The sequence below is a fragment of the Antechinus flavipes genome, chromosome 6, assembly GCF_016432865.1.
Source record: "Antechinus flavipes isolate AdamAnt ecotype Samford, QLD, Australia chromosome 6, AdamAnt_v2, whole genome shotgun sequence".
NCBI classification, from domain to species: Eukaryota; Metazoa; Chordata; class Mammalia; order Dasyuromorphia; family Dasyuridae; genus Antechinus; species Antechinus flavipes.
Window position 1 is genome coordinate 247,305,221 of NC_067403.1, and position 21,224 is coordinate 247,326,444.

Consider the following 21,224-nt stretch of genomic DNA (forward strand, 5'->3'; position numbering starts at 1 on the left):
TTCAAATCCTGCCCAGACAATTACTAGCTGTGTGACTCTGGACAAATCATTTAGCTCTGTTAACCTCCGTTCCTCATCTGTAAATGAACAGGACAAGGAAATGGCAAACCAACTCCAGTATATTGACCAAGAAAACCCCAAATGAGGTTATGAAGAATAGGGCATGACTGAAAAACAACTAAAACCACAACAACAGCTTTTTTGAAGTGCATTGAATGGCTATATACAGATTGGATTTGTTCTGATTAATTCCCAGAGGGTAGTGGCAGGAAGAAGAGTTGAAGGTAAAAAGGTTTTAGCTCAAAATAAGGAAAAACTTTCTAATAAAAGATTTGTCCAGAAATGGATTGGTATGACTTATGAAATAGTGAGTTCCTCCTCACTGGAGAAGAGTCAAGAAGAGACCAGATATCCCCTATTAGGGATAGGGACTTTCATACTGTCAATCAATTGACAATTTCTTCTGCACCTACTATGTGCCAGGCAGACACTGTGAGCGGCACAAATGAAAATAGTCCCTCAGCCTTAAAAAGATTAACATTGATCTGAGCCCTGAAGGGAGCTAGAGTTCCAAGAGATGAAAATGAAGGGAAGAAGCATTTCAGGCAGGAATACAGAGGCACAAAGGTGAGAGATCGACATTAAAGCTCTGGCTAGAGTATAGAATATATGAGGGAAGATAACATGTAATAATTCTGAAGGGACTGGACCCATTTTGTTTTTTTTTCCCTCTTTTTTAAATTAAATAAAGCATTTTATTTTTCAAAACATATGCTCAGATAATCTGCAACATTAACCCTTGCAAAACCTTGTGTTCCAATTTTCCCCCCCTTCTCCCACCCCCTCTCCTAAATGGCAAGTAGTCCAATATATGTTAAACATGGTAGAAATATATGTTGAATTCATTATATGTATACATATTTATACAATTATGTTGCTGTACAAGAAAAATCAAATCAAACCAGAAAAGAAAATAATGAAGAAAATAAAATGCAAGCAAACAACAACAAAAAGAGTGAGAATGCACGTTGTGAACCACACTCAGCTCCCACAGGTCTCTCTCTGGATGTAGATGGCTCTTTTGATCACAAGACCATTGGAACTGTGGACCCATTTTGTAAAGAACTTTGGGTGCCAAACAGAGAATTATTAAGAAATTAGGAACCCTTGCCCCAGTGATAATGGGACTATGGGATACGGATTGAACGAGCAAGTCCCTTAATGGCCCTTTCCATCTGGGTTTCTTTGGTTCTATGAAGTTATTTATCTCTTCCTGAGCCTTGGTTTCTCCATTTGTAAAACTTACCTGACAGGATGGTTGTGAGGATTAAATCAGGGAATATCTATATAAAGCATTTCATAAACCACAAAGCACTATGTAAATGTCAGTTACTATTATTAATATCATCCATCATTTCCCAGGATGTGATCCCTGAAGCTGGCAGCAATCTTTCTGCTTCTAACTTCCTTCCCTAATCTACCCTCGTGCAGCTGCCTCTCTCTGGGGAGGAGAAAGGGATTGAAAGGGGAAACTTGGGAAATGTCTGGGAAGGAAAAAGAAGCCAAGAGTCTTTCAGGATGGGCAGGATCCTATAGAAGGGCTGCAGACTGATTGGAAAATTGGGGGGGGGGCTTTCCTGCAGAATCAGAAGAAGTTGCCCCTCTGGCTCCTTACCTCCTGGAGAGGTGGTTCCGGGCTTGGCATCCCAGGGGGTAGAGTGGAGTGAGGGGAGATGAGGCTGCCTAAAGGAGGGGGAGGGGAGATTGAGAGATGCCACCTGTCAGTCTCTTGTTGGAAATATGAGCCTCTACGCCCAGACAAGTGTTGTACCAACCGAGTCATAAACAATGAGCCCTGGCTGGCTAGAGTCCTGGGGGGAGGATCACGGAGGAGGCAGGAGGTGGACTCCTCTGCCAGCATTAAGGGCAAGAGACATTATGGGCTTAAAGAGAAGGGCGTGAGACAGTACAGCTGGAGGAAGGAAGAAGCAGACAGAGGCACATACTAGGGCAGCAGCAGGTAGGAGGCACACCAGCCCCATCCTTCCCCCCTAACTTTATCCTTCTCTTCCTGCTTCCCCCAACTCCAATCTCTTGTCAACCCCAAGGTCCAGAGGTTCAATATGCAAACAGAACAGACTTGATCATATATTCACAGAAGGGACCACTGAGAAAATTCATGGAAGAAACCTTCCATTTTACAGTAGGGAAAATTGAGTCTATGAAGAGGAAGTTAATGTCCCAGAGCCAAGTGTCTAATCAATGACAAAGCTAGGACTATCAGTACCCCATCTTTCAGATTCTAGATTCAGTGGTCTTTCAGACAATAGTGTTCCCATAGCCCCTTGGGCTTTAGATGACTTAGCACTTAAGCAGAGAGCCCCCTAAGTCGCACTTGACTGCGCATTGAAAATCCTTGAATAGAACCCAACTGTGGGTCAGTCAAGAAGAGTATTATCTAGTGTAAGTTTTCCATTTTACAGTAGAGGAAGTCTAGGGAGAGGAAGTTATTATCCCAGAACCAAGTGCCTAATCATTGCAAGGTTGGGACTATCAATAAATACCCCTACAGAGTTTCTCCTCTCTAAATGTTACTTTTATTGTTATTCAGTCATTTTCAGTCCTGTCTGCCTCTTCGTGACCCAATCTGCGGTTTTCTTGGCAAAGAAACTGGAGTGCTTTATCATTTTCTTCTCCAGCTCAGTTGATGGATAAGGAAATGTGGCAAACACAGATTCTAGATTCAGTGGTCTAGATAGAGGTAATGGTGTTCCCTAGGGGCTAGCCATCTGAAGGACCTAGCACTTAAGCAGAGAGCCCCCTAAATCCCCCTTGACTGTCTGTCCATTGAAAATCCTAGAAGAGAACTCATCTGTTTGTCAATCAAGAAGGGTATCTGTGGCCAAGATTGCCTCCAGCTGGGAAACTTCATCAGATAAAAGGGAAGTTTGCACCCCAATCAGATGTTTGGCATCCTAGGGGATGGCCTGTGCTCCTTTGACTTTAGAAAACCAAAGATCCTTGGAATTCTTTGATTCCCCTTGGATTCTTCCAAGGAAGCCAAGATGTGATGAGAAGTGGTTGATATCAAGGATGTGTTTAGTGGGAGAACAAAGGGCTCAGAGGAGGAAAGAAGATAGGAAGTTAACTCTAGCCCTTTAATCCCTGAATCTAGGCCTATTTACTCCACATCTCATCCTGGACTGGGGAGATAGAAGAGACTTAGAGAATTACAGTGAAGAGGAGAGCAGAAGGGGACATTGGATCCTCATCACCATATATCATTGCTTTGTCCAGGTATCCTTGATACATCCTTCAGTTGGACAACCTCGTGGTCTTTTGTCAATCTGTGGGCAGATCTGGGGAGGATGTGGGCCTGGAGAAGGACATATGAGTATTGGTATATGTGTCTGTGTATGTGCATATATATGCCATTTTAGTATCTCCAAGGATTTCCATTTTCATCTTTTCTCTGGAGGGCTTGTAGCTTGTGGCCCTCCATGACTTAGAAGATGATCTTTGAGAGTTCTGGTAGCCAGAAATCAATTAGCCTGTAGCCAATCTGGAGAGTGATCTTCTTTCTTCTTAGCTAGGGTGGTCCCTAGAGAACAGACCTACAGAGTCCCTCCCTCTCTAAATGTTGCTCTTATAGTTGTTCAGTCATTTTCAGTCCTGTCTGCCTCTTCGTGACCCAATCTGGGGTTTTCTTGGAAAAGAAACTGGAGTGCTTTATCATTTCCTTTTCCAGCTCATTTGGTAGATAAGGAAACTGAGGCAAACACAGTTAAGTGCCTTGCCAAAGTCACGAAGCTAGTAAGTGTATGAGACAAGATGAAAATGAATCTTCTTGACTCTAAGCTCAGAATTTTACCCATCACGCCACCTAAGTACCTCTCTCTAATTACCTTATATTCAACTACTTGGTTGATAGTTCCATTCATTAACTTTAAATTTATGTCATATACATTTATACATTTGTTTTTTAACTCTCTCATCAGCATTTAAGTCTTTGGTTAGTCACGATTGCTTCATTCTTTATATTTATATTTCCAGTGTTTAGTACAATGCATATAGTAGGTGCTTAATAAATATTTGTGGATTGACTGACTGATTACCGGATCCAAACCACCATATTGGATGATAGGATAAAATAAACAAACGAAAGCCTTAATGAACTAGAATCATGAGCTGAATTTAATAAGATAAAATTTAATTGAGATAAATATAAAGTTCTGTACTTGGATTTTAAAAACAAACTTCATGGGTTGAAGGGGGGGAGTTGCGGCTGACCAGAGGTTAATACAAAATAATCTATAGACTGCGGGCTCAAAATGAGTCAACATTGCAATATGGCGGCCAAGAATAGCTAATGGGATCTTAGGCTGCATTAAGAGAGACCGAATGTCCAGAACACCAAACTCCTGTTGTCCTCTGCCCTAGTTTGACCACATATAGAATAGTGTGTTCAATTGTGGGTATCACATTTTAAGTAGTAATTGAGCAGCTGGAGTACATCCAGGGTCGGGCAACCGGGTGAGGGGCCGGGGGATCTGGCCATTTAAAAATTACAGGAGTTGTACACATTATGACAACATTAAGGAGGCTTAGCTTAGAGAAGAGATGGTTCAATGGGGACATAGTAGCCATCTTTAAGTATCTGAAGGACTGTCCCAAGAAAAATTAATTCAACTTGTTCTACTTGGTCCTGTTAAAGCAGAAGCAATTCAGTGGGTAGAACTTATAGGGAAAAGTAGACTTTGGCTTCATGTACGGAAACGCCTTCTACCACTTAGAGCTGTCTCAAAGGAGAAGAGGATGTGGTGAGTTCCCTACCACTGGAGTTTAAGAAAACCTTTGGGTATTGCAGAAGGGGATTCCTAACAGGTATGGGGCTGTTTTTCCCCCCCTCAAATAATCAAATTCTAGAGTTCCATGAACTAACAGATCTTGGGGGCGGGGAACACGTCTGCTGGCACAGGCTTAGCGAATCCAGGGTCTCTTCATCAGACGCATCTCAGAAAATCATCAGTGGAAATGGATTAATATATGTGTGAGCGTACAATGTATACATAGATGAGCATATAGTGACTAGAAGGGCAAGTGTGGCTGGGTTGAACAGATGGCTGAATTAGAAAAGAGCAATTGTACCAGACAGGTGTATCCTGGAACACTGCCAGGTCTTGATTTATTATGCCTGGATTTCTTACTGCTAGCATGTGATTATTTTTATCAATGAATATTTTTTTTATTGCTTCACATATAGGATTTATCTTCACCTGGCCTGTGAGTTCCTTGAGAGCAGAAACTGTCATATATTTTTCTATGTGGCTCTGGGATGGCTAGAACATACTAGTGTCTCCCTAAGTAGAACCTTAGAACCCCAGAGCTGGAAGGGACCTCAGAACATAGAATATCAGAGCTGGGCGATCCATTAGAAGAAAGGCTGAGTCTAGAGGGAGCTTAGAATATAGAATGGCAGAGCTGGAAGGGAATTTAGAATATTGGAGCTGGATAAGTCATGAAACTGTAACATATTATCCCTGGATAAGGAATTAGAACAGGGACTCTTAACCATTTTTTTTTACCTCTTTGTCAGTCTGGGGAAGCCCTGGGGACTTTGCTCAAAGTAATGATCTCTTGCCTACATTTACTATTAAAGGAAATGCTTGGTTTGGTTTGAGATTAGTGAAAATAAAGTTGCAATATTTTTCTCATTCACTTATCCTGTAAAATCTATTCATAATCCCCTTTGAGAAGACCACAGACCCCAGGTTAAAAACTCCAGCATTAGGAGTACCCAAGTCCAACCTGTCATTTTACAGATGAGAAAAAAGAGACTGGGGAAAATAAGACAGCTAATAATTAGCTCCAAAGCTGGTGCTAGCATCTCCTGAAGCCATTTCAGTCCTTCTTCTAGATTGGGTGACTCCTGTTATAGAACAGACAGGAAGAAGCAGGCAGTAGGTTTTGGAGGAAACCATTGAGAACTAGAGACAGAAGGCAATCTGGCCCATAGAGCTGCCTTCAAGAGAACTGGAAACACCTTTGATTATTAAGGTACCCACAGGAAAAGCTAAGCCCAATGGGCCTTATCCTTAGATGGGAGTGAGGTAAGCAGGAAAAGGGCTGGATTCAGAAAGAGGACCTGAATTCAAATTCTAGTTTTCCTGCAAGGTGATCTTGGCACATGATATCATCTGCTTGAGCCTGTTTTCCCTCCTGTAAAATTAGAGCATTCAACTAGCTGGGATCTTTGGTCCTCCGTGCAAGGAGAACCGGAGCGGCTGGTGGAATCCATTGTCTGCCTCCCTCCTATTTCCCGTCTCCGGCTCATACGTACATCCAGGTGCCCGGCGTGCTCTCTCTCGGCTCAGAAGATAGCTTTGGAAAGGTCAGGATGTATTTTTAAACGGTGATGTGATTGCCCGCCCCTCCTCCTCTTGAGACACCACTAGGGACCCTACTTGAGAGTTGTTTTGTTTGTAACATGACCCCCAAGAGGGACAAGGGAATGGAGAAACTGTCCCCGGCATGCGTCCAGGCATAGATACCACAGTAAGTATACGTTCAGGACACCACGAATAAATAGGACCCGGCTTAATTGTATGTATTCCTTATTTTGTCTTGTTCTGAACTAACCCCACAGCTGGGGTGAGACCTGGAAAACTTGAGGGGAGAAAGCTTGGGTCTCACAAATCTAATTAGGGGATTCTCATTAGCACTCACCAGAACACTGGAAGTTGGACAAAGCTAGAATAATAGGTATGTGTGTGTGTGTTTGTGTATATCCACGTGTGTATGTATGTATATGTATATATAAAACCACAAATGTATATGTGTGTGGGTTTATATATGTGTGTATATATACATGTATATGTATATATGTAGGTATATATATAAAACTAAAACATATATACATTTTTGTGTGCGTTTCTGTTTATATATACATATTTATATATGTACGTATATATAAAAAACACATATGTATGTATTTGTAGCTTGTGTATATATACACATTTGTATATATGTGGGTATATATAAAACATGCACATATGTATATATTTGTGTTTATATATGTATATATATACATGTGTACGTATGTAGATATATAAAAACTAAAACATATGTACATATATATGTGTGTGCTTCTGTTTATATACACATATGTATATATGTACATAAATATAAAAACACACATGTATATATTTGTGCCTATATATGTATACACATACATGTGTGTAGATATATAAAACTAAAACATATGTACATATATATTTGTGTGTTTGTGTTTATATATACGTATATATTTATGTGTGCGTGTGTATATATACACATTTGTATCTATGTGGGTATATATAAAACATGCACATATATATTTGTGCTTATATATGTATATATACACGTGTATGTATATATCTAAAACTAAAACATATATACACATATGTATATATTTGCGTGCATCTCTGTGTGTATCTATGAATCTTGAGTTGAAATCTGATCTCTAACACTAGGTGATCCTGGAAAACTCATTTAATCATTTGCCTCAGTTTCCTGCACTGTAAAATGAGGATAAGAGTTGCATCTACCTCCCAGGGTCATTGTGGGGAAGAAATTAGAGAATTATTGTAAGGTGCTTAGCTCAGTGCTTAGCCCAAATATATCTTATAAATGTTAGCCGTTATTATCATTATACAGTTATCCCTTCCACATCTAGTGGGTTAAGGGCATGGCACTCCATCAATATAGAAAATCCCCATCTGATTATTTGACCCTCCCTTTATACCAGAGAAGCCTTAATCATTATAGTATTAAAAAATAAAACACAGGGATATTATACACTACTATAGATCTATCTTACGTGTTTCTGAGTTTCTAAACTTTGTGTCTTCCGTGGATCTTTGCACTTCATCTGAAACTTCCACCCCCCCCCCCAAATTCCCATTTACTTTCTTATGCCAATCTTTGTTGTATCAAAACCTCAGTGGGGAAAGTCAAGATGTGAAAGGGACGACTCTATATCATGTTAAGGGCGGCCCAATTTGTCCCGTATTTCACGTCACTTGATTCTCACAAGGGAAGGGAAGGGAATAGACAGTTATACAGTGTACGTATGGGTAGAGCAGCGGATCTGAAATCATGCATTCGAATCCCACCGCAGACGCTTCCTAGCTTTGTGAAATCGGGCAATTTCACCCTATTTGTTTCCTCAAGAAGAAAATAAAAAAGCAGTCCAGTATCTTTGCCAAGAAAGCAAGTAGGGTCACGAAGAATTGGACACAAGTGAAATGATCGACCAATAAAAATTATGCAAGGCTCTCGGCGATCTTAAAATTCAAGGGGGCCATTTACTGGCGATCCCATTTAGAGGATATTATTTTTGCCTTTACTCTGCCATCTTGGTTCTGCCCGTAGAGGATATGATTTTTACTCTACAAAGAAACTAAACTTTTTAACTAAACTTAACCGTAATATGGATGTGGGCCTGGGTTCACACTGAAAAGACATATCACGTGTGCTTCGATCCAAAGCCCCAGACACCTGGTCCAAGTCACAGCTGGTCCATAGGACCTGTATGAACACTCAGACTGGCACCAACCTGCCTTTCCCATATAGGCTCGTGCTTCTTCTCCTCCCGATGCTCCGAGCTGCATCCAGCGTTTCCTCATCTTCGAAATTTAGAGGCTTGGATTAGGTGATCTCTGAGGTCTTTCCAGCTTCAAATCCTTTGATCCCCCCTGTCTGACCCTTCTCTCTCTCCTACATCCCACGCTTCCCTGCCTCTCCCCGGGCTCTTGCTCAAACTGTTCCCTATGTTTGGAATGTCTTCAGAGAATCACAGATCTTGAGGTCAAGCCCTTAGTCCAGTTCTTTTTATAGAAGAGGAGATTGATCCTTAGGGGATGAGTGACTACTCTAGGCAGCAGATTCAAATTCAGGACCTGTCACTCCAAAACCAGCCTTCTTCCCAATATCCCATTGCCCTCTCCCTTGGTCCCCAGTGAAAGCCTTCGCTTCCTTTAAAGCTCAACCCAAATGCAGTCCCTGACTCCATGGCCACCAAGGACCTTCCCCAGCTCTCCATAACTCCCCACACTTCTTTTGTGCACCAATCGCATCTTATTATTAGTTATAGTTATTTTGTATACATCATATCCCTTACAAAGTTGTAACCATTGAAAAAGCAATGACAACTGTTTCTCCTTCCCTCTGAGGCATCTAGATGGTGTAGGTGCTGAAATTCTAGACTTAGAATGAAAAAACCCTGAGTTCAAATCCAGCCTCGGACACTTAGTAACTGTGTGATCCTGGGCACTTAACTTCCCCAAAACCTCAGATTCCTTATCTATAAAAAGGGACACCTCTCTCACAGGATTGCTATAAAAATCAAATGAGATGATAAATAAATCCACGTGAAGCACTTTGGGAAACATTAAAGTACTACATAAATGTTAGCTATTATTATTTAAATGTTGTATCTTTCCCAACATCTTACACTGAAGTTAATACACAGTAGGTACTTATATTTGTATTCCTTGCTCAGGGGCAGGATTTAGCACTTTAGAAAACTTTAAAAACATACTACATAAATGTTAGCTATTATTACTTTGAATCTTTCCCAATATCTTGCACTGAACTTTACACACAGTAGGTATTTGAATTTTTCCCATCTTGCACTGAGCTCTACACACAGTAGGTGTTTTATAAGTATTTGAATTCCCTGCTCTGTGGCAGGGCTTGGCACTTTGGGAAACCTTAAAACACTACAGAAATGTTAACTAGTATGATTTAAACTTTGAATCTTTCCCAACATCTTGCACTAAGCTTTACACACAGTAGGTGCTTAATAAATATTTGTATTTCTGGCTTGGCGGCAGGGCTCGGCACTTTGGGAAACTGAAAAACATACTACATAAATGTTAGCAATTATTACTTAAATTTTGAATCTTTCCCAACATCTTGCATTGAGTTCTACACACAGGAAGTACTTAATAAATATTTGTATTCCCTGCTTTGTGGCAGGGCTTAGCACTTTGGGAAACCATAAAACACTACACAAATGTTAGCTATTATTACTTAAACTTTGAATCTTTCCCCAACATCTTGTACTGAACTTTACATACAGTAGGTACTTTGAATTTTTCCTATCTTGCACTGAGCTCTACACACAGTAGGTGTTTAATAAATATTTATATTCCCTGCTCTGTGGCAGGGCTTAGCACTTTGGGACTAGGTAAATGTTAGCTATTATTATTTAAACTTGGAATCTTTCCCAACATCTTGTACTGAGCTTTACACACAGTAGGTACTTTGAATTTTTCCCATCTTGCACTGAGCTCTACACACAGTAGGTGTTTAATAAATATTTGTATTCCCTGCTCTGTGGCAGGGCTTGGCATTTTGGGAAACTTTAAAACATTAGGTAAATGTTAGCTATCATTATTTAAACTGAATCTTTCCCAACATCTCGCTTTACACACAGTAGGTGCTTAATAAATATTTGTATTCCTTGTTCTGTGGCAGGGCTCAGCAAGTAGCCAAATCCTCCTGTGTGTTGTCTCCTTCTAGAGATGGAAAAAGAAAATGGGAAGCCCCTTCAGGATGGGACCACGGAGGAAGACTTAGCCAAAGACTTGGAGCAGAAGATGTCTGACCAGAAGGAAGAAAATGGAAAAGGGGAGGCCCAGTCTAAAGTCAAGATAGAGAATGATGAGAAAGCCAAATCCGATCCCAAAAAAGAGGCTGATGAAAAAGAGGAGACTAAATCTGTACCCCAAGGAGAGGCAGATGGGGGAAAGGAAACTGAATCTAACTTGAAAAAAGAGGCTGATGGGAAAGAGGATGCCAAGTCCGAACTCAAAGAAGAGGCCAATGAGAAAGAGGAGGCCAAGTCTGAAACCAAAGAAGAGGCTGATGAGAAAGGGGAGGCCAGGTCTGAAGCCAAAAAAGAGGCTGAAGGGAAAGAGGAGGCTAAGTCTGAAGCCAAAAAAGAGGCTGAAGGGAAAGAGGAGGCTAAGTCTGAAGCCAAAAAAGAGGCTGAAGGGAAAGAGGAGGCTAAGTCTGAAACCAAAAAAGAGGCTGAAGGGAAAGAGGAGGCTAAGTCTGAAACCAAAAAAGAGGCTGAAGGGAAAGAGGAGGCTAAGTCTGAAACCAAAAAAGAGGCTGACAGAAAAGTGAAATGTGACTCAATAGAGGAGGCAACAAAGGAGTCTGAGAAAGAGAATAAGGAGACTTCCTGCTCAGAATTGGAGACAGAAACCATTTCTGACACTCAGATTACCCAGGTGAGGAAGCTCAGTTTTTCCTGTTTGGGGGTTTCGTTCCACACTCACTCGTAGCCCCAAGGACAGAGTGATCTGGTCCAGGGGACTACAGGACAAAGGGGGAGAGAGGACACAACTTCTAATCGCACCAGAACAACTTGTGTGGGTGGGTTCCTGGGAATTGGCTACACCTATGCATGTGCTGTGTCCTCTCAGGAGGAAGGTGATACTGAGGGAGCTGAGAAGGAGCAGGGAGAAGGCTCAGGAGCAATTCCTAGCTCACCAGAATGGCCGGAGAGCCCCACTGGAGAGGGTGAGCACTTCAGCCCAGGTAAATGGAGTGTAGAGTGGAAGAGGGCAAAATCGGGGTGCGGGGGTGGGGAGGATGGAGGGAAATATAATAACAGAAAGAAGAGGTAAAGAAAGAAGCTTTCCAACCGCCACAGATGGCTCCTTTAATTTTTTTCAGACTCTATTGGTCCAGAGAGCCCAACAACCAGGTAAGATTGGGTCTTGGGGTGGTCTCCAAGGCCCAAAGCTTTACCCCGATTCTCCCTCGTCCTTTATAAGCCAGCCTTCCATCTCCTGCTCTCCGTCAGGCCTGGATTGTGTCGACATATTCCACTGCCAATCCCCAGTGACAAATACCCCCCTGCCCTTGGTTAGGTACACTTTAGACTACCCTCGCTTTTGCTATGAGGACTCAGGAATCCCAAATAAATCCAACAACTGTTTGTTAGGTACCCATCATGTGCCAAACATTTTGCCGGGTTCCGGGTCTACAAAAACAAACACAAACTGACTTCAATGAGCTTATATTCTGTTGGGGGAGGGAGAAAGCAGACAGATAAGCATGGTGATATATTTAAGGAGGAGGAATCAAGAGAGCAGAAAGCTTTAAGTAGTAGGAGATTGCATCTGAGCACTGAGCTAAGTTTTGAAGGGAAATAGGGATTCTAAGAGGCAAAGGATAGAAGGGAGAGCATTCCCACTGTTGAAGAATGGAAGGCAGCAATCAATCAACATTTATTATGCACCTACTGTGTGCCAGACACTGTGCTAAGTGTTAGGGATACAAAAGGAGGCAAAGATAGTCCCTATCTTTTTTTTTTTTTTCTTCCTTCAAGGCATTAGGATTAAATGACTTGCCTAGGGTCACACAGCTAGCAAGTGGTAAGTTTCTGAGTTCAGGGCTGTGACATGTAGCTGCCTTGATAGTCCCCATTCTTGAGGCAGAATCTGCAATGTTGAGTTTGGGGAATACCAAGGACAGTTTGACTAGAGTGTTCACATAGAATTTAAGCTCCCTGAGAGCAAGTATTATTTCCCATCAGTCTGTGTTCCCAGGAGTGAGCACCATAGCTGGCACAGAGGAGGCATTTAATGTTGATTCACTGATTTTTTAAAAGCCTTCCTCTCCCCAAACCCTTTTCTCCCAAGAGCCTCTAACCTTGGAGACTTGTCTCGTCCCCTCAGCTTGCAGGGGCCCGACCTTCTGGATCTCACTCTTGACTTCCTTCTGTCTGTAGTGAGTCCTCCCTCAGCGACGTGCCCCAGAGTCCCACGGGCCCCCCACCCTCTGAGGAGAAGAAGAAGGAGAAGCCATCGGAACATAGAGTTTCCGCTCCAGCTCGACCCCGGGGACCCAGGGCTCAGAACCGAAAGGCCATCATGGACAAATTTGGAGGGTAAGAAACGGGGTCACAGATGGCCAAGCTCAAGGTACAGAGGGAGCCTTTCAGGGGGCCAGAGTTGGACATGAAAGGGGAAATGAGGTCCAGGCTGAAGCTCTCTGATACCAATAATCAGGAGAGATGGGTTCCAGTCCCAACTGCATCACTCTAAGACTTGAAGCAGGCTATCTTCTTCCTTCTGCCTCAGTTTCCTCCCCTGTACAATGAAAGGCAGGAGGCAATGTGGTAAAAGAACAGCAGCCTTGATTGGGAATCAGAAAACATGACCTGGAATACCAGCCCCATCCTTGCTCAGGCAGCCAGGGATCCAGAGAAAAGAGCTTGGAGTCAGGATCTGAGTTCACATCTTACCTTAGCTATTTGGTAGCTATGTGACCATGGAAAAGTTCCCTAACCCCCAGCCTCAGTTTCTTTAGGTGTAAATTGGAGATGTAGCCCCTCCTTTATACAGTTACTCTGAAGCTCAAATGAGATAACTTATGTAAAGTCCTCTCGCAAACTTCAAAGCACTTCTCTAAATGATATTATTATTACTCCTTTGTAATCTTAAGGAAATTCTATCACTACTCTGGGTGTCATTTTGTTCATCTGTAAAATGAAAGAGTAGGGGGCCTCCCTAGTTATTGTTGTTCAATTCTTAACTCCATTTTGAGGATTTTCTTGGAAAAAAATACATTTTACAGATAAGAAACTGAGGCAAACAGAGTTAAGTGACTTGCTTAAAGGTACACAGCTTTTAAGTGTCTGAGGGCAGATTTAAACTCAAGGGGAATGAGTCTTCACGAGTCCAGGCCTGGAACTTTGTTCACTGCCTCCCCAGAGTTACTTTTAAATCCCAGAGAGCCGGAGGTCCCTCTCTTTCTGACTACTCTCTGATCTTCGATCCCTTCTTTGCCTTCCACCTTCCTCTCTTCCAAACAGAGCAGCCACGGGTCCTGCCCCCCTTTTCCGGAACGCCAAGGCAGCCGGGGCAGCTGTGGGCAGCGTCAGGAACATGCTGCTTGAGTGGTGTCGGGCTATGACCAGAAACTATGAGGTGGGAGCCACAACAGGCCCAGGGGAGAGATCGGGGCCGACTCCTGGGGGAGGACAGGAAGCCCCTTCTCTAGGAGGGCTTCTGCACATGCAATTGAGAGTTAGCGGTGGGAAGGAGCCAGTGCAGAGGAAGGCAATAGAGCCCAGGAACAGTCTTTCTCAGAATGGGGCTAAGGGTCCGGAGCGAGGGACTCACACGAGCCAACTTCTCAATTCCGTAGCACGTGGACATTCAGAACTTCTCCTCCAGCTGGAGCAGTGGAATGGCCTTCTGTGCCCTCATCCACAAATTCTTCCCCGATGCCTTTGACTACACCACCCTTGATCCCAAGAAACGCCGGGAAAACTTCACCCTGGCTTTCTCTACGGCTGAGTAAGTCAGGGACCTCAAAAAGGACGGGGCTCTTTCCCTCGGGATGGGGGGATGCGAAGGCAAAAAGTAGTGGGGGTCTCTCGGTTGTTCATGTGTGTCAAGTATCCAGTGTTGGATTTGGACCCAGAAAGTACTGGATTCAAATCCCACTTCTGAGAATGACTAGCTTGGGAAAGTGAGCTTAGCTTTCTTTTCTTTTCTTTTTCTTTTCTTGTAAAAATGGAGATAACAATATCTCGTGAAGCTCACGCACCAAGATTTTCCAAATGAGAAATGTGTGTATTATGTAAAGTTCTCTATAAACATCAGTTATCATAGGCACATATGCAACAAGCTCACTGTACTGTGGTATTCAGGGCTTACTTAACTCTAACGCTCTGTTCTAAGATCCTTTCTAGCTTGAACATTCTGTGTTCCCTTCTAGCTCTAGTATTGTGTATAACGATGTTCCTTCCAGAGCTGACTTTCTATATTCTAATGTTTCCTCCAGATCCCTTCTAGCTCTAGTATTGTGTGTAACGATGTTCCTTCCAGAGCTGACTTTCTATATTCTAATGTTTCCTCCAGATCTAACATTCTGTGTTCTATGTTCCAGGTTTAACATTCATCATTCTGGATTCTAAGGTCCCTTCTAGCTCTACTATTGTGTATAACAATGTCCCTTCCAGAGCTGATTTTTTATATTCTAATGTTTCCTCCAGATCTAACATTCTATTCTCTATGTTGCAGCTTTAACAATCACCATTTTGGGTTCTAAGGTCCCTTCTAGCTCTACTATTATGTATAACAATGTTCCTTGCAGAGCTGACTTTCTATATTCTAATGTTTCCTCCAGATCCCTTCTAGCTCTAGTATTGTGTGTAATGATGTTCCTTCCAGAGCTGACTTTCTATATTCTAATGTTTCCTCCAGATCTAACATTCTGTGTTCTATGTTCCAGCTTTAACATTCATCATTCTGGATTCTAAGGTCCCTTCTAGCTCTACTATTGTGTATAACAATGTCCCTTCCAGAGCTGATTTTTTATATTCTAATGCTTCCTCCAGATCTAACATTCTATTCTCTATGTTGCAGCTTTAACAATCACCATTTTGGGTTCTAAGGTCCCTTCTAGCTCTACTATTATGTATAACAATGTTCCTTGCAGAGCTGACTTTCTATATTCTAATGTTTTCTCCAGATCTAACATTCTGTTCTCTATGTTGCAGCTTTAACAATCACCATTTTGGGTTCTAAGGTCCCTTCTAGCTCTACTATTGTGTATAACAATGTTCCTTCTAGAGCTGATTTTCCATATTCTAATGTTTCCTCCAGCTCTAACATTCAGTGTTCTATGTTTCAGCTTTAAAATTCACATTCTGGGTTCTAAGATCCCTTCTAGCTCTAGTACTGTGTGTAACACTCTTCCTTACAGAGCTAACTTTCTGTATTCTAATGTCTCTTCCAAGTCTAACATTCTATGCTCTATGTCCCAGCTTTAACATTCTACATTCTGGATTTTAAGTTCCCTTCAACTCTATTATTGTGTGTAACAATGTTCCTTCCAGAGCTGATCTTCTATGTTCCAATGTCTCCTCCAAATCTAATATTTTGTATGCTGTGTTCCAGCTTTAACACTGACCATTCTAGGTTCTAAGGTCCCTTCTAGTCTAGTATTGTGTGTAACAATATCCCTTCCAGAGCTGACTTTCCATATTTTAATGTTTCCTCCAGATCTAACATTCTGTTTTCTGTGTTCCAGCTTTAACATTCTGAATTCTAAGTTCCCTTCTAGCTCTAGAACTGTATAACACTGTCCCTTCCAGGGCTGACCCCCTATGCTCCATTGTCTCCTCCATGTCTAACATTCTGTGTTCTGTGTTCCAGGGTCCTTTCCAGCTCTAACATTCCACATTCTCAGATCCCTTCCGGTTCTAACAGTATGTTTTCTGATGCCTTTTGCCACAAAGGCCGGAGGGCAAGCCCTGACCTAAGTATGTGAAAGTTTCCCAAACTAGTTGTGATGAGTGGAAGAATATAAAAAACCTTCAAAGAATCCATAAAATCCAGGGACTACCTCCTCCCCATCAGCCCTACCCACCCCCATAATTGGGCAAGACTGAGCTGTCCGGTGTCCTCCGCAGCATGATGGATTTGGGGGGAAATTTCTGCTCCCTGTAACTACTTTCTATCTCAAAGCATCACCGTGACAGAGATGTCTTTGTCTCATTCTCTGAGACGCTCCCACGGGGAAACCCTGTGGTGGGACTTACCTGGTGACAAGGCTCCAAGCTTGAGGTTTACTCTAGCTGGTTTATCCCCAGAAGAGCGTCTCTAATCATGCCCTCTTTTCTCCCAAGGAGACTTGGGAAAAACTATCCCATGTGAACAGCTCTTCCTTATGGCAGTCTGGTACAATGGATAATGTGCCTCACTTGGCTTCAGGAGGCACTGAATTCAAATCCTTCCTCAGATACTTAGTAAATGTGAGACCCTGAACAAGGATTTACTTTTCAGCTTTACTTTTATTTTCAACTTTACTTTGCAGCTTCAGCTTCATCATCCATTTAAGAACAATTAAAATAACAGCTACTTCACAGGGTTGTTGTGAGGACCAAATAAGAGAATACAAGAAAAGCATTTGTAAACTTTAAAGCCTATGAAAGATGTCCTAAAAAATAGTAAAATTTTAAGCTCTTCAAGCTCATGACTTTTGAGACAACCTAAAGGAATACTAGTCAATTAATGAATAAATATTGTGAGGTGCTGCTGGACACCTCTGGGCAAGATATCAGAACTGTGTTCCACTTCTGCACTGGAGCACGGATACAGAACATTTAGGTGCCATTCCTAGGTACACCTTGGACTTTAGAGGTGAATTTCCTCAGAGGAGAAAAGATTAGTATCATATGTGTGTGTATACATACATATGATTAAATCTATAGACATAGATATAATTTAAAGTCTCTTCTAGATTTACTATCTTATTTAATCTGTTCAACACCCACTTAAGATTAATAATACAAGTGTTATCATAGTTATTATCCATATGGGAAAGTTGAGATTTCGTGAGGTAAAATAATTGGGAAAAGTCACTGTGATGGGATTTGAACCATGATCTTCCGGCTTCCAATTGGCTGTCCTGCTTCATCACCAAATAAGATCCCAAGGGCAGAGTGGGTTTGCATGAAAGTCAAGGAGAGAACTTGCTGAGAGTAAAAGGTATGAACGAGATAGACATCAAAGAAGGAGCTTACATGGATGCAGGGGTTCTCAAACTATGGCCCGTGGGCCAGATGCGGCAGCTGAGGACGATTATCCCCCTCACCCAGGGCTATGAAGTTTCTTTATTTAAAGACCCACAAGACAAAGTTTTTGTTTTTACCATAGTCTGGCCCTCCAATAGTCTGAGGACAGTGAACTGGCCCCCTATTTAAGAAGTTTGAGGACCCCTGGATTTTAGAGGCTACCTCCTTTCTTCTGACTGACTTATCTTCAGAATATATTGCCTTTGTTGTCTCTGGGAAATCTCAGAATATAACTCAAATACAATTCTTCTCTCCCTCTCCATAAATAGAAGTGAAAGCTCCTATAGGAACATTTGAGGCAACAATGTGTATATGGAGTATGGGAAGGTCATTATTCTGCTCCACACAAAGAATACGAAGGACTCACAGCAGCCTATAAATAAGCAATATCTTTTCTCCTCCCTTTCCCATGAGTACTACTACCTTCTCCACAGTCCTACATGACTCCTTAGACACCTCTTTGTTGATTAGACTTTGCTCAGAAGAAAAACACATAGCTGATGAATCCCTGGTACATCTCAGAAACTCAATAAGGGGTACAAGCCTTCTGTTACACCTCTGAGGAACTAAACTCCTAAAGACAGAGAAAATACTTGGAGTGTTTTTCTGTGTCTGTTTCTGTTTTTCTCTGTGTGTCTCTGTCTCTGTCTCTCTTTCAGTCTCTGTCTCTGAACTTCGCTATCTCTCTCTGTCTCTTTCACACTCTCTGTATCTCTGTCTCTGCCTCTCTTTGACTCTCTGTGTGTCTCTGTCTCTTCTGTCTCTGAACCTCTCTCTCTCTCTCTCTCTCTCTCTCTCTCTCTCTCTCTCTCTCTCTCTCTCTCTCTCTCTCTCACTTTCTCTGTCTCTGCCTCTTTTTGACTCTCTCTGTGTGTCTCCATCTCTCTCCTGTCTCTGAACTTCTCTATCTGTCTGTCTCTGAACTTCTCTCTCTCTCTCTCTCTCTCTCACTCTCTCTGTGTCTGCCTCTCTTTGACTCTCTGTGTGTCTCTGTCTCTCTCCTGCCTCCGTTTCCCTCTCCCCCACACATACCTACATACAATCTGTAGGTCACCTGGGTGGCTTTTGTCATAGGATTTAGCGCTAGGAAGGACCCTGGAGAGCACCCAGTGCAATCTCCCCAATCAGTGAAGAGACATGGTTCCCCTACGTGAGGAGGAGAGCTGCCATTTGAGCGGAGCCCTCTGGCCACCAGGGGGTCTGTCCCGCAGCCATTGGCCAGTCGCACTGATTCTCCCGCCCTTCCCACCTTCAGGAACCTGGCTGACTGTGCGCAGCTGCTGGAAGTCGATGACATGGTCCGGCTGAGCGTCCCCGACTCCAAGTGTGTCTACACCTACATCCAGGAGCTGTACCGCAGCCTGGTGCAGAAGGGACTGGTGAAAACTAAGAAGAAATGAGGGCCTCGGGCACCCCCTGCAGGTGCAGCCCAGAAGGACATCTGGTGGATGCCCGGGGGGCTTCCTCTTGCTCTTGGGCATCCCTGAGATCTTTAGGAAAGGACTAAAGGCCGGGGGAGGAAACTGGCAGATGGGGCATCGGAGTCACAGCCTGGGGCTCAGGGAACATGCCCTCCAAGCACCCCACCCCCACCCCCAGATAAGGAACGGCCCCCCGGGCCAAACAAACTCCTGAGAACGCTCCTGCCTGTCTGTTTACCTTCTTCCATCGCCTCTCTAGCCGATTCCATCCCACACCAATCTTAGGGGGTCTGTGGGACGGATATCAGAACCCCCAATTTACAGAGGAGGGGCCAATGAGTTGGCCAAGGTCACACGACTAATTTGGGGGTGGGCCTGAAAAGAAAACCCAGATCTTTTACCTTTCAAATTTCTGTTCTTTCAGAGATCTTAGGCCCATAGAAGGAACCATCCCTTATGGGAGCATAGAAAGGGAACTTTTATTATGTAATATCTGTTTTCAGACATTTCCCGGTTGTGTGACCCTCGATAAATCACTGAATCCCAATTCCCTCCCCCCTCAGCCCCCCAACAATAACTGAGATGGGACATGGCTGCTTTCCCATCAACCTGAGACTTAGGCCACGTCTCTGTAGCCAATGACAAATGTTCTCTGGAGCACTTTGACCATTCATTCATTCATTGATTCCATCAATCCTCCATTCATTCACTATTCATCTGAGAAAGATGGAGAGTTGTCATGGAATACAAATTCAATATGAAACCATCTTTTTTTTTTGCAACCAAAAAAAAAAAACTAATGTGAGCTTGGACTGATGGGAGCACAGCGGTCCCTCTGTATGCTCCCTAGGCAGACTGAGTCTGGACTGTTGTACTCAGCTTTGGCCGCCATATTGTGGGGAGGATGCTGACAAGCTGGAGTGGATCCAAAGAGGCATCAGAATGGAGGGAAGACCCTTTTATGAAGAGTCTGTGAAAGAAATGAGACTATTAAGGGAGTTAACATCTCTCTTTGAGTATTTGAAGGGATCTTATGTAGGAAAAGAGGCAGCTGGGTGGTGCAGTGGCTAGAGTATGGAGTCTGGAGTCAGGAAGACCTGAGTTCAAATCTTGACTCAGGAACTTAGTAGCTGTGTGAGACCCTACAGAAGTCATTTAACTATTTGCCTCAGTTTCCTCAAACTGTCAAATGAGCTAGAGAAGGAAATAGCAAACAAACCACTACAATATCTCTGCTAAGAAAAACCCAATGGGATTATGAAGCGTATGACAAGACTGAAAAAAATGGCTAACCAGACTCATATATAGGAAACTGTGTGGCCCCAGAGGGCAGATTGATGGGTAGTTGTGGGGAAATGAGCAGAATCATTAGCTGTAAGGAAAAACTTTCTTATGACTAGAGGTATCCTAAAATTGGACTGAGCTCTTTGAGGAACTAGTAATTATCTCCCCCTGAGGGTTTCCAAGGAGAGATCAGATGACCATTTGGTGAGGGAGGGGGTGCAATAGATATCATAGAGGGAATTCCTGATGGGGGTTGGGCTAAATGGCCCATGAGATGCCTTCCAAATCACAGAATGCCATCCGTTCTTCCAACTTGTAGAGTTATGTATTTGTTAGAATAATGTCTTTTTAGCTTTGAAAGCTTGCAACGTGATTTACAATTATTCTTCAGCTCATTTGACAGATGAGGAAACTGAGGCAGACTGGCGAAGTGACTTGTTCAGAGTCACTTGATTAGAAAGTGTCAGAGGACAGATTTGAAAAGATGAATCTCAGGTGGATCATCACTGCAAAGATTTCAAGAAAAAAATAGCCTCTCGTATTATGGATGAGGAAACGAAGGCCCAGATACGTAAAATGATTTCCACGGCTTTCTTCCCACAGCTCTCTCACTGCTACTAGAGGCTGCTTATGGGAGATGGCACCCTTTAGCCTCCTTTACAACCATAAAGGGACAGGTTGGGACTGAGAAAGCAGATTCCCGGGCCTTCCTTGGGGAGGATTAGGCGTTGCTTTGGGCAGCCTCCCTCCAAGGAGGGATTTGAGGGTTGGGTGGCCCGGGGGGGAGGGGAGAGATGCAGCAGTGACTCTCCATCATCCCGGGGTGGGACTCTCCACACAACAATGAGTAGCTAGGGGGAAATGTCAGG

General features: G+C 43.0%; 1 protein-coding gene across 8 annotated transcripts; it reads left to right on the forward strand.

Moving 5' to 3' along the window:
• Nucleotides 1–1,906: 1,906 nt before the first annotated feature.
• On the forward strand, nt 1,907–19,292 carry SMTNL1 (smoothelin like 1). Of its 8 annotated transcripts, none has more exons than XM_051966422.1 (9): nt 1,907–2,020; nt 3,176–3,297; nt 10,522–11,282; nt 11,478–11,592; nt 11,731–11,761; nt 12,791–12,949; nt 13,877–13,991; nt 14,212–14,363; nt 18,906–19,292. In XM_051966422.1, the coding sequence occupies exons 3-9, from the start codon at nt 10,569–10,571 to the stop codon at nt 19,048–19,050; spliced, it is 1,431 nt and encodes a 476-aa protein (XP_051822382.1). In that variant the 5' UTR covers nt 1,907–2,020; nt 3,176–3,297; nt 10,522–10,568; the 3' UTR covers nt 19,051–19,292. The 8 variants fall into 8 exon arrangements, with proteins under 8 accessions (XP_051822382.1, XP_051822386.1, XP_051822387.1 ...); XM_051966426.1 differs by having other exon boundaries at nt 10,567–11,282; XM_051966427.1 differs by lacking the exon at nt 3,176–3,297 and having other exon boundaries at nt 1,918–2,020.
• The last annotated feature ends 1,932 nt before the right edge of the window (nt 19,293–21,224 follow it).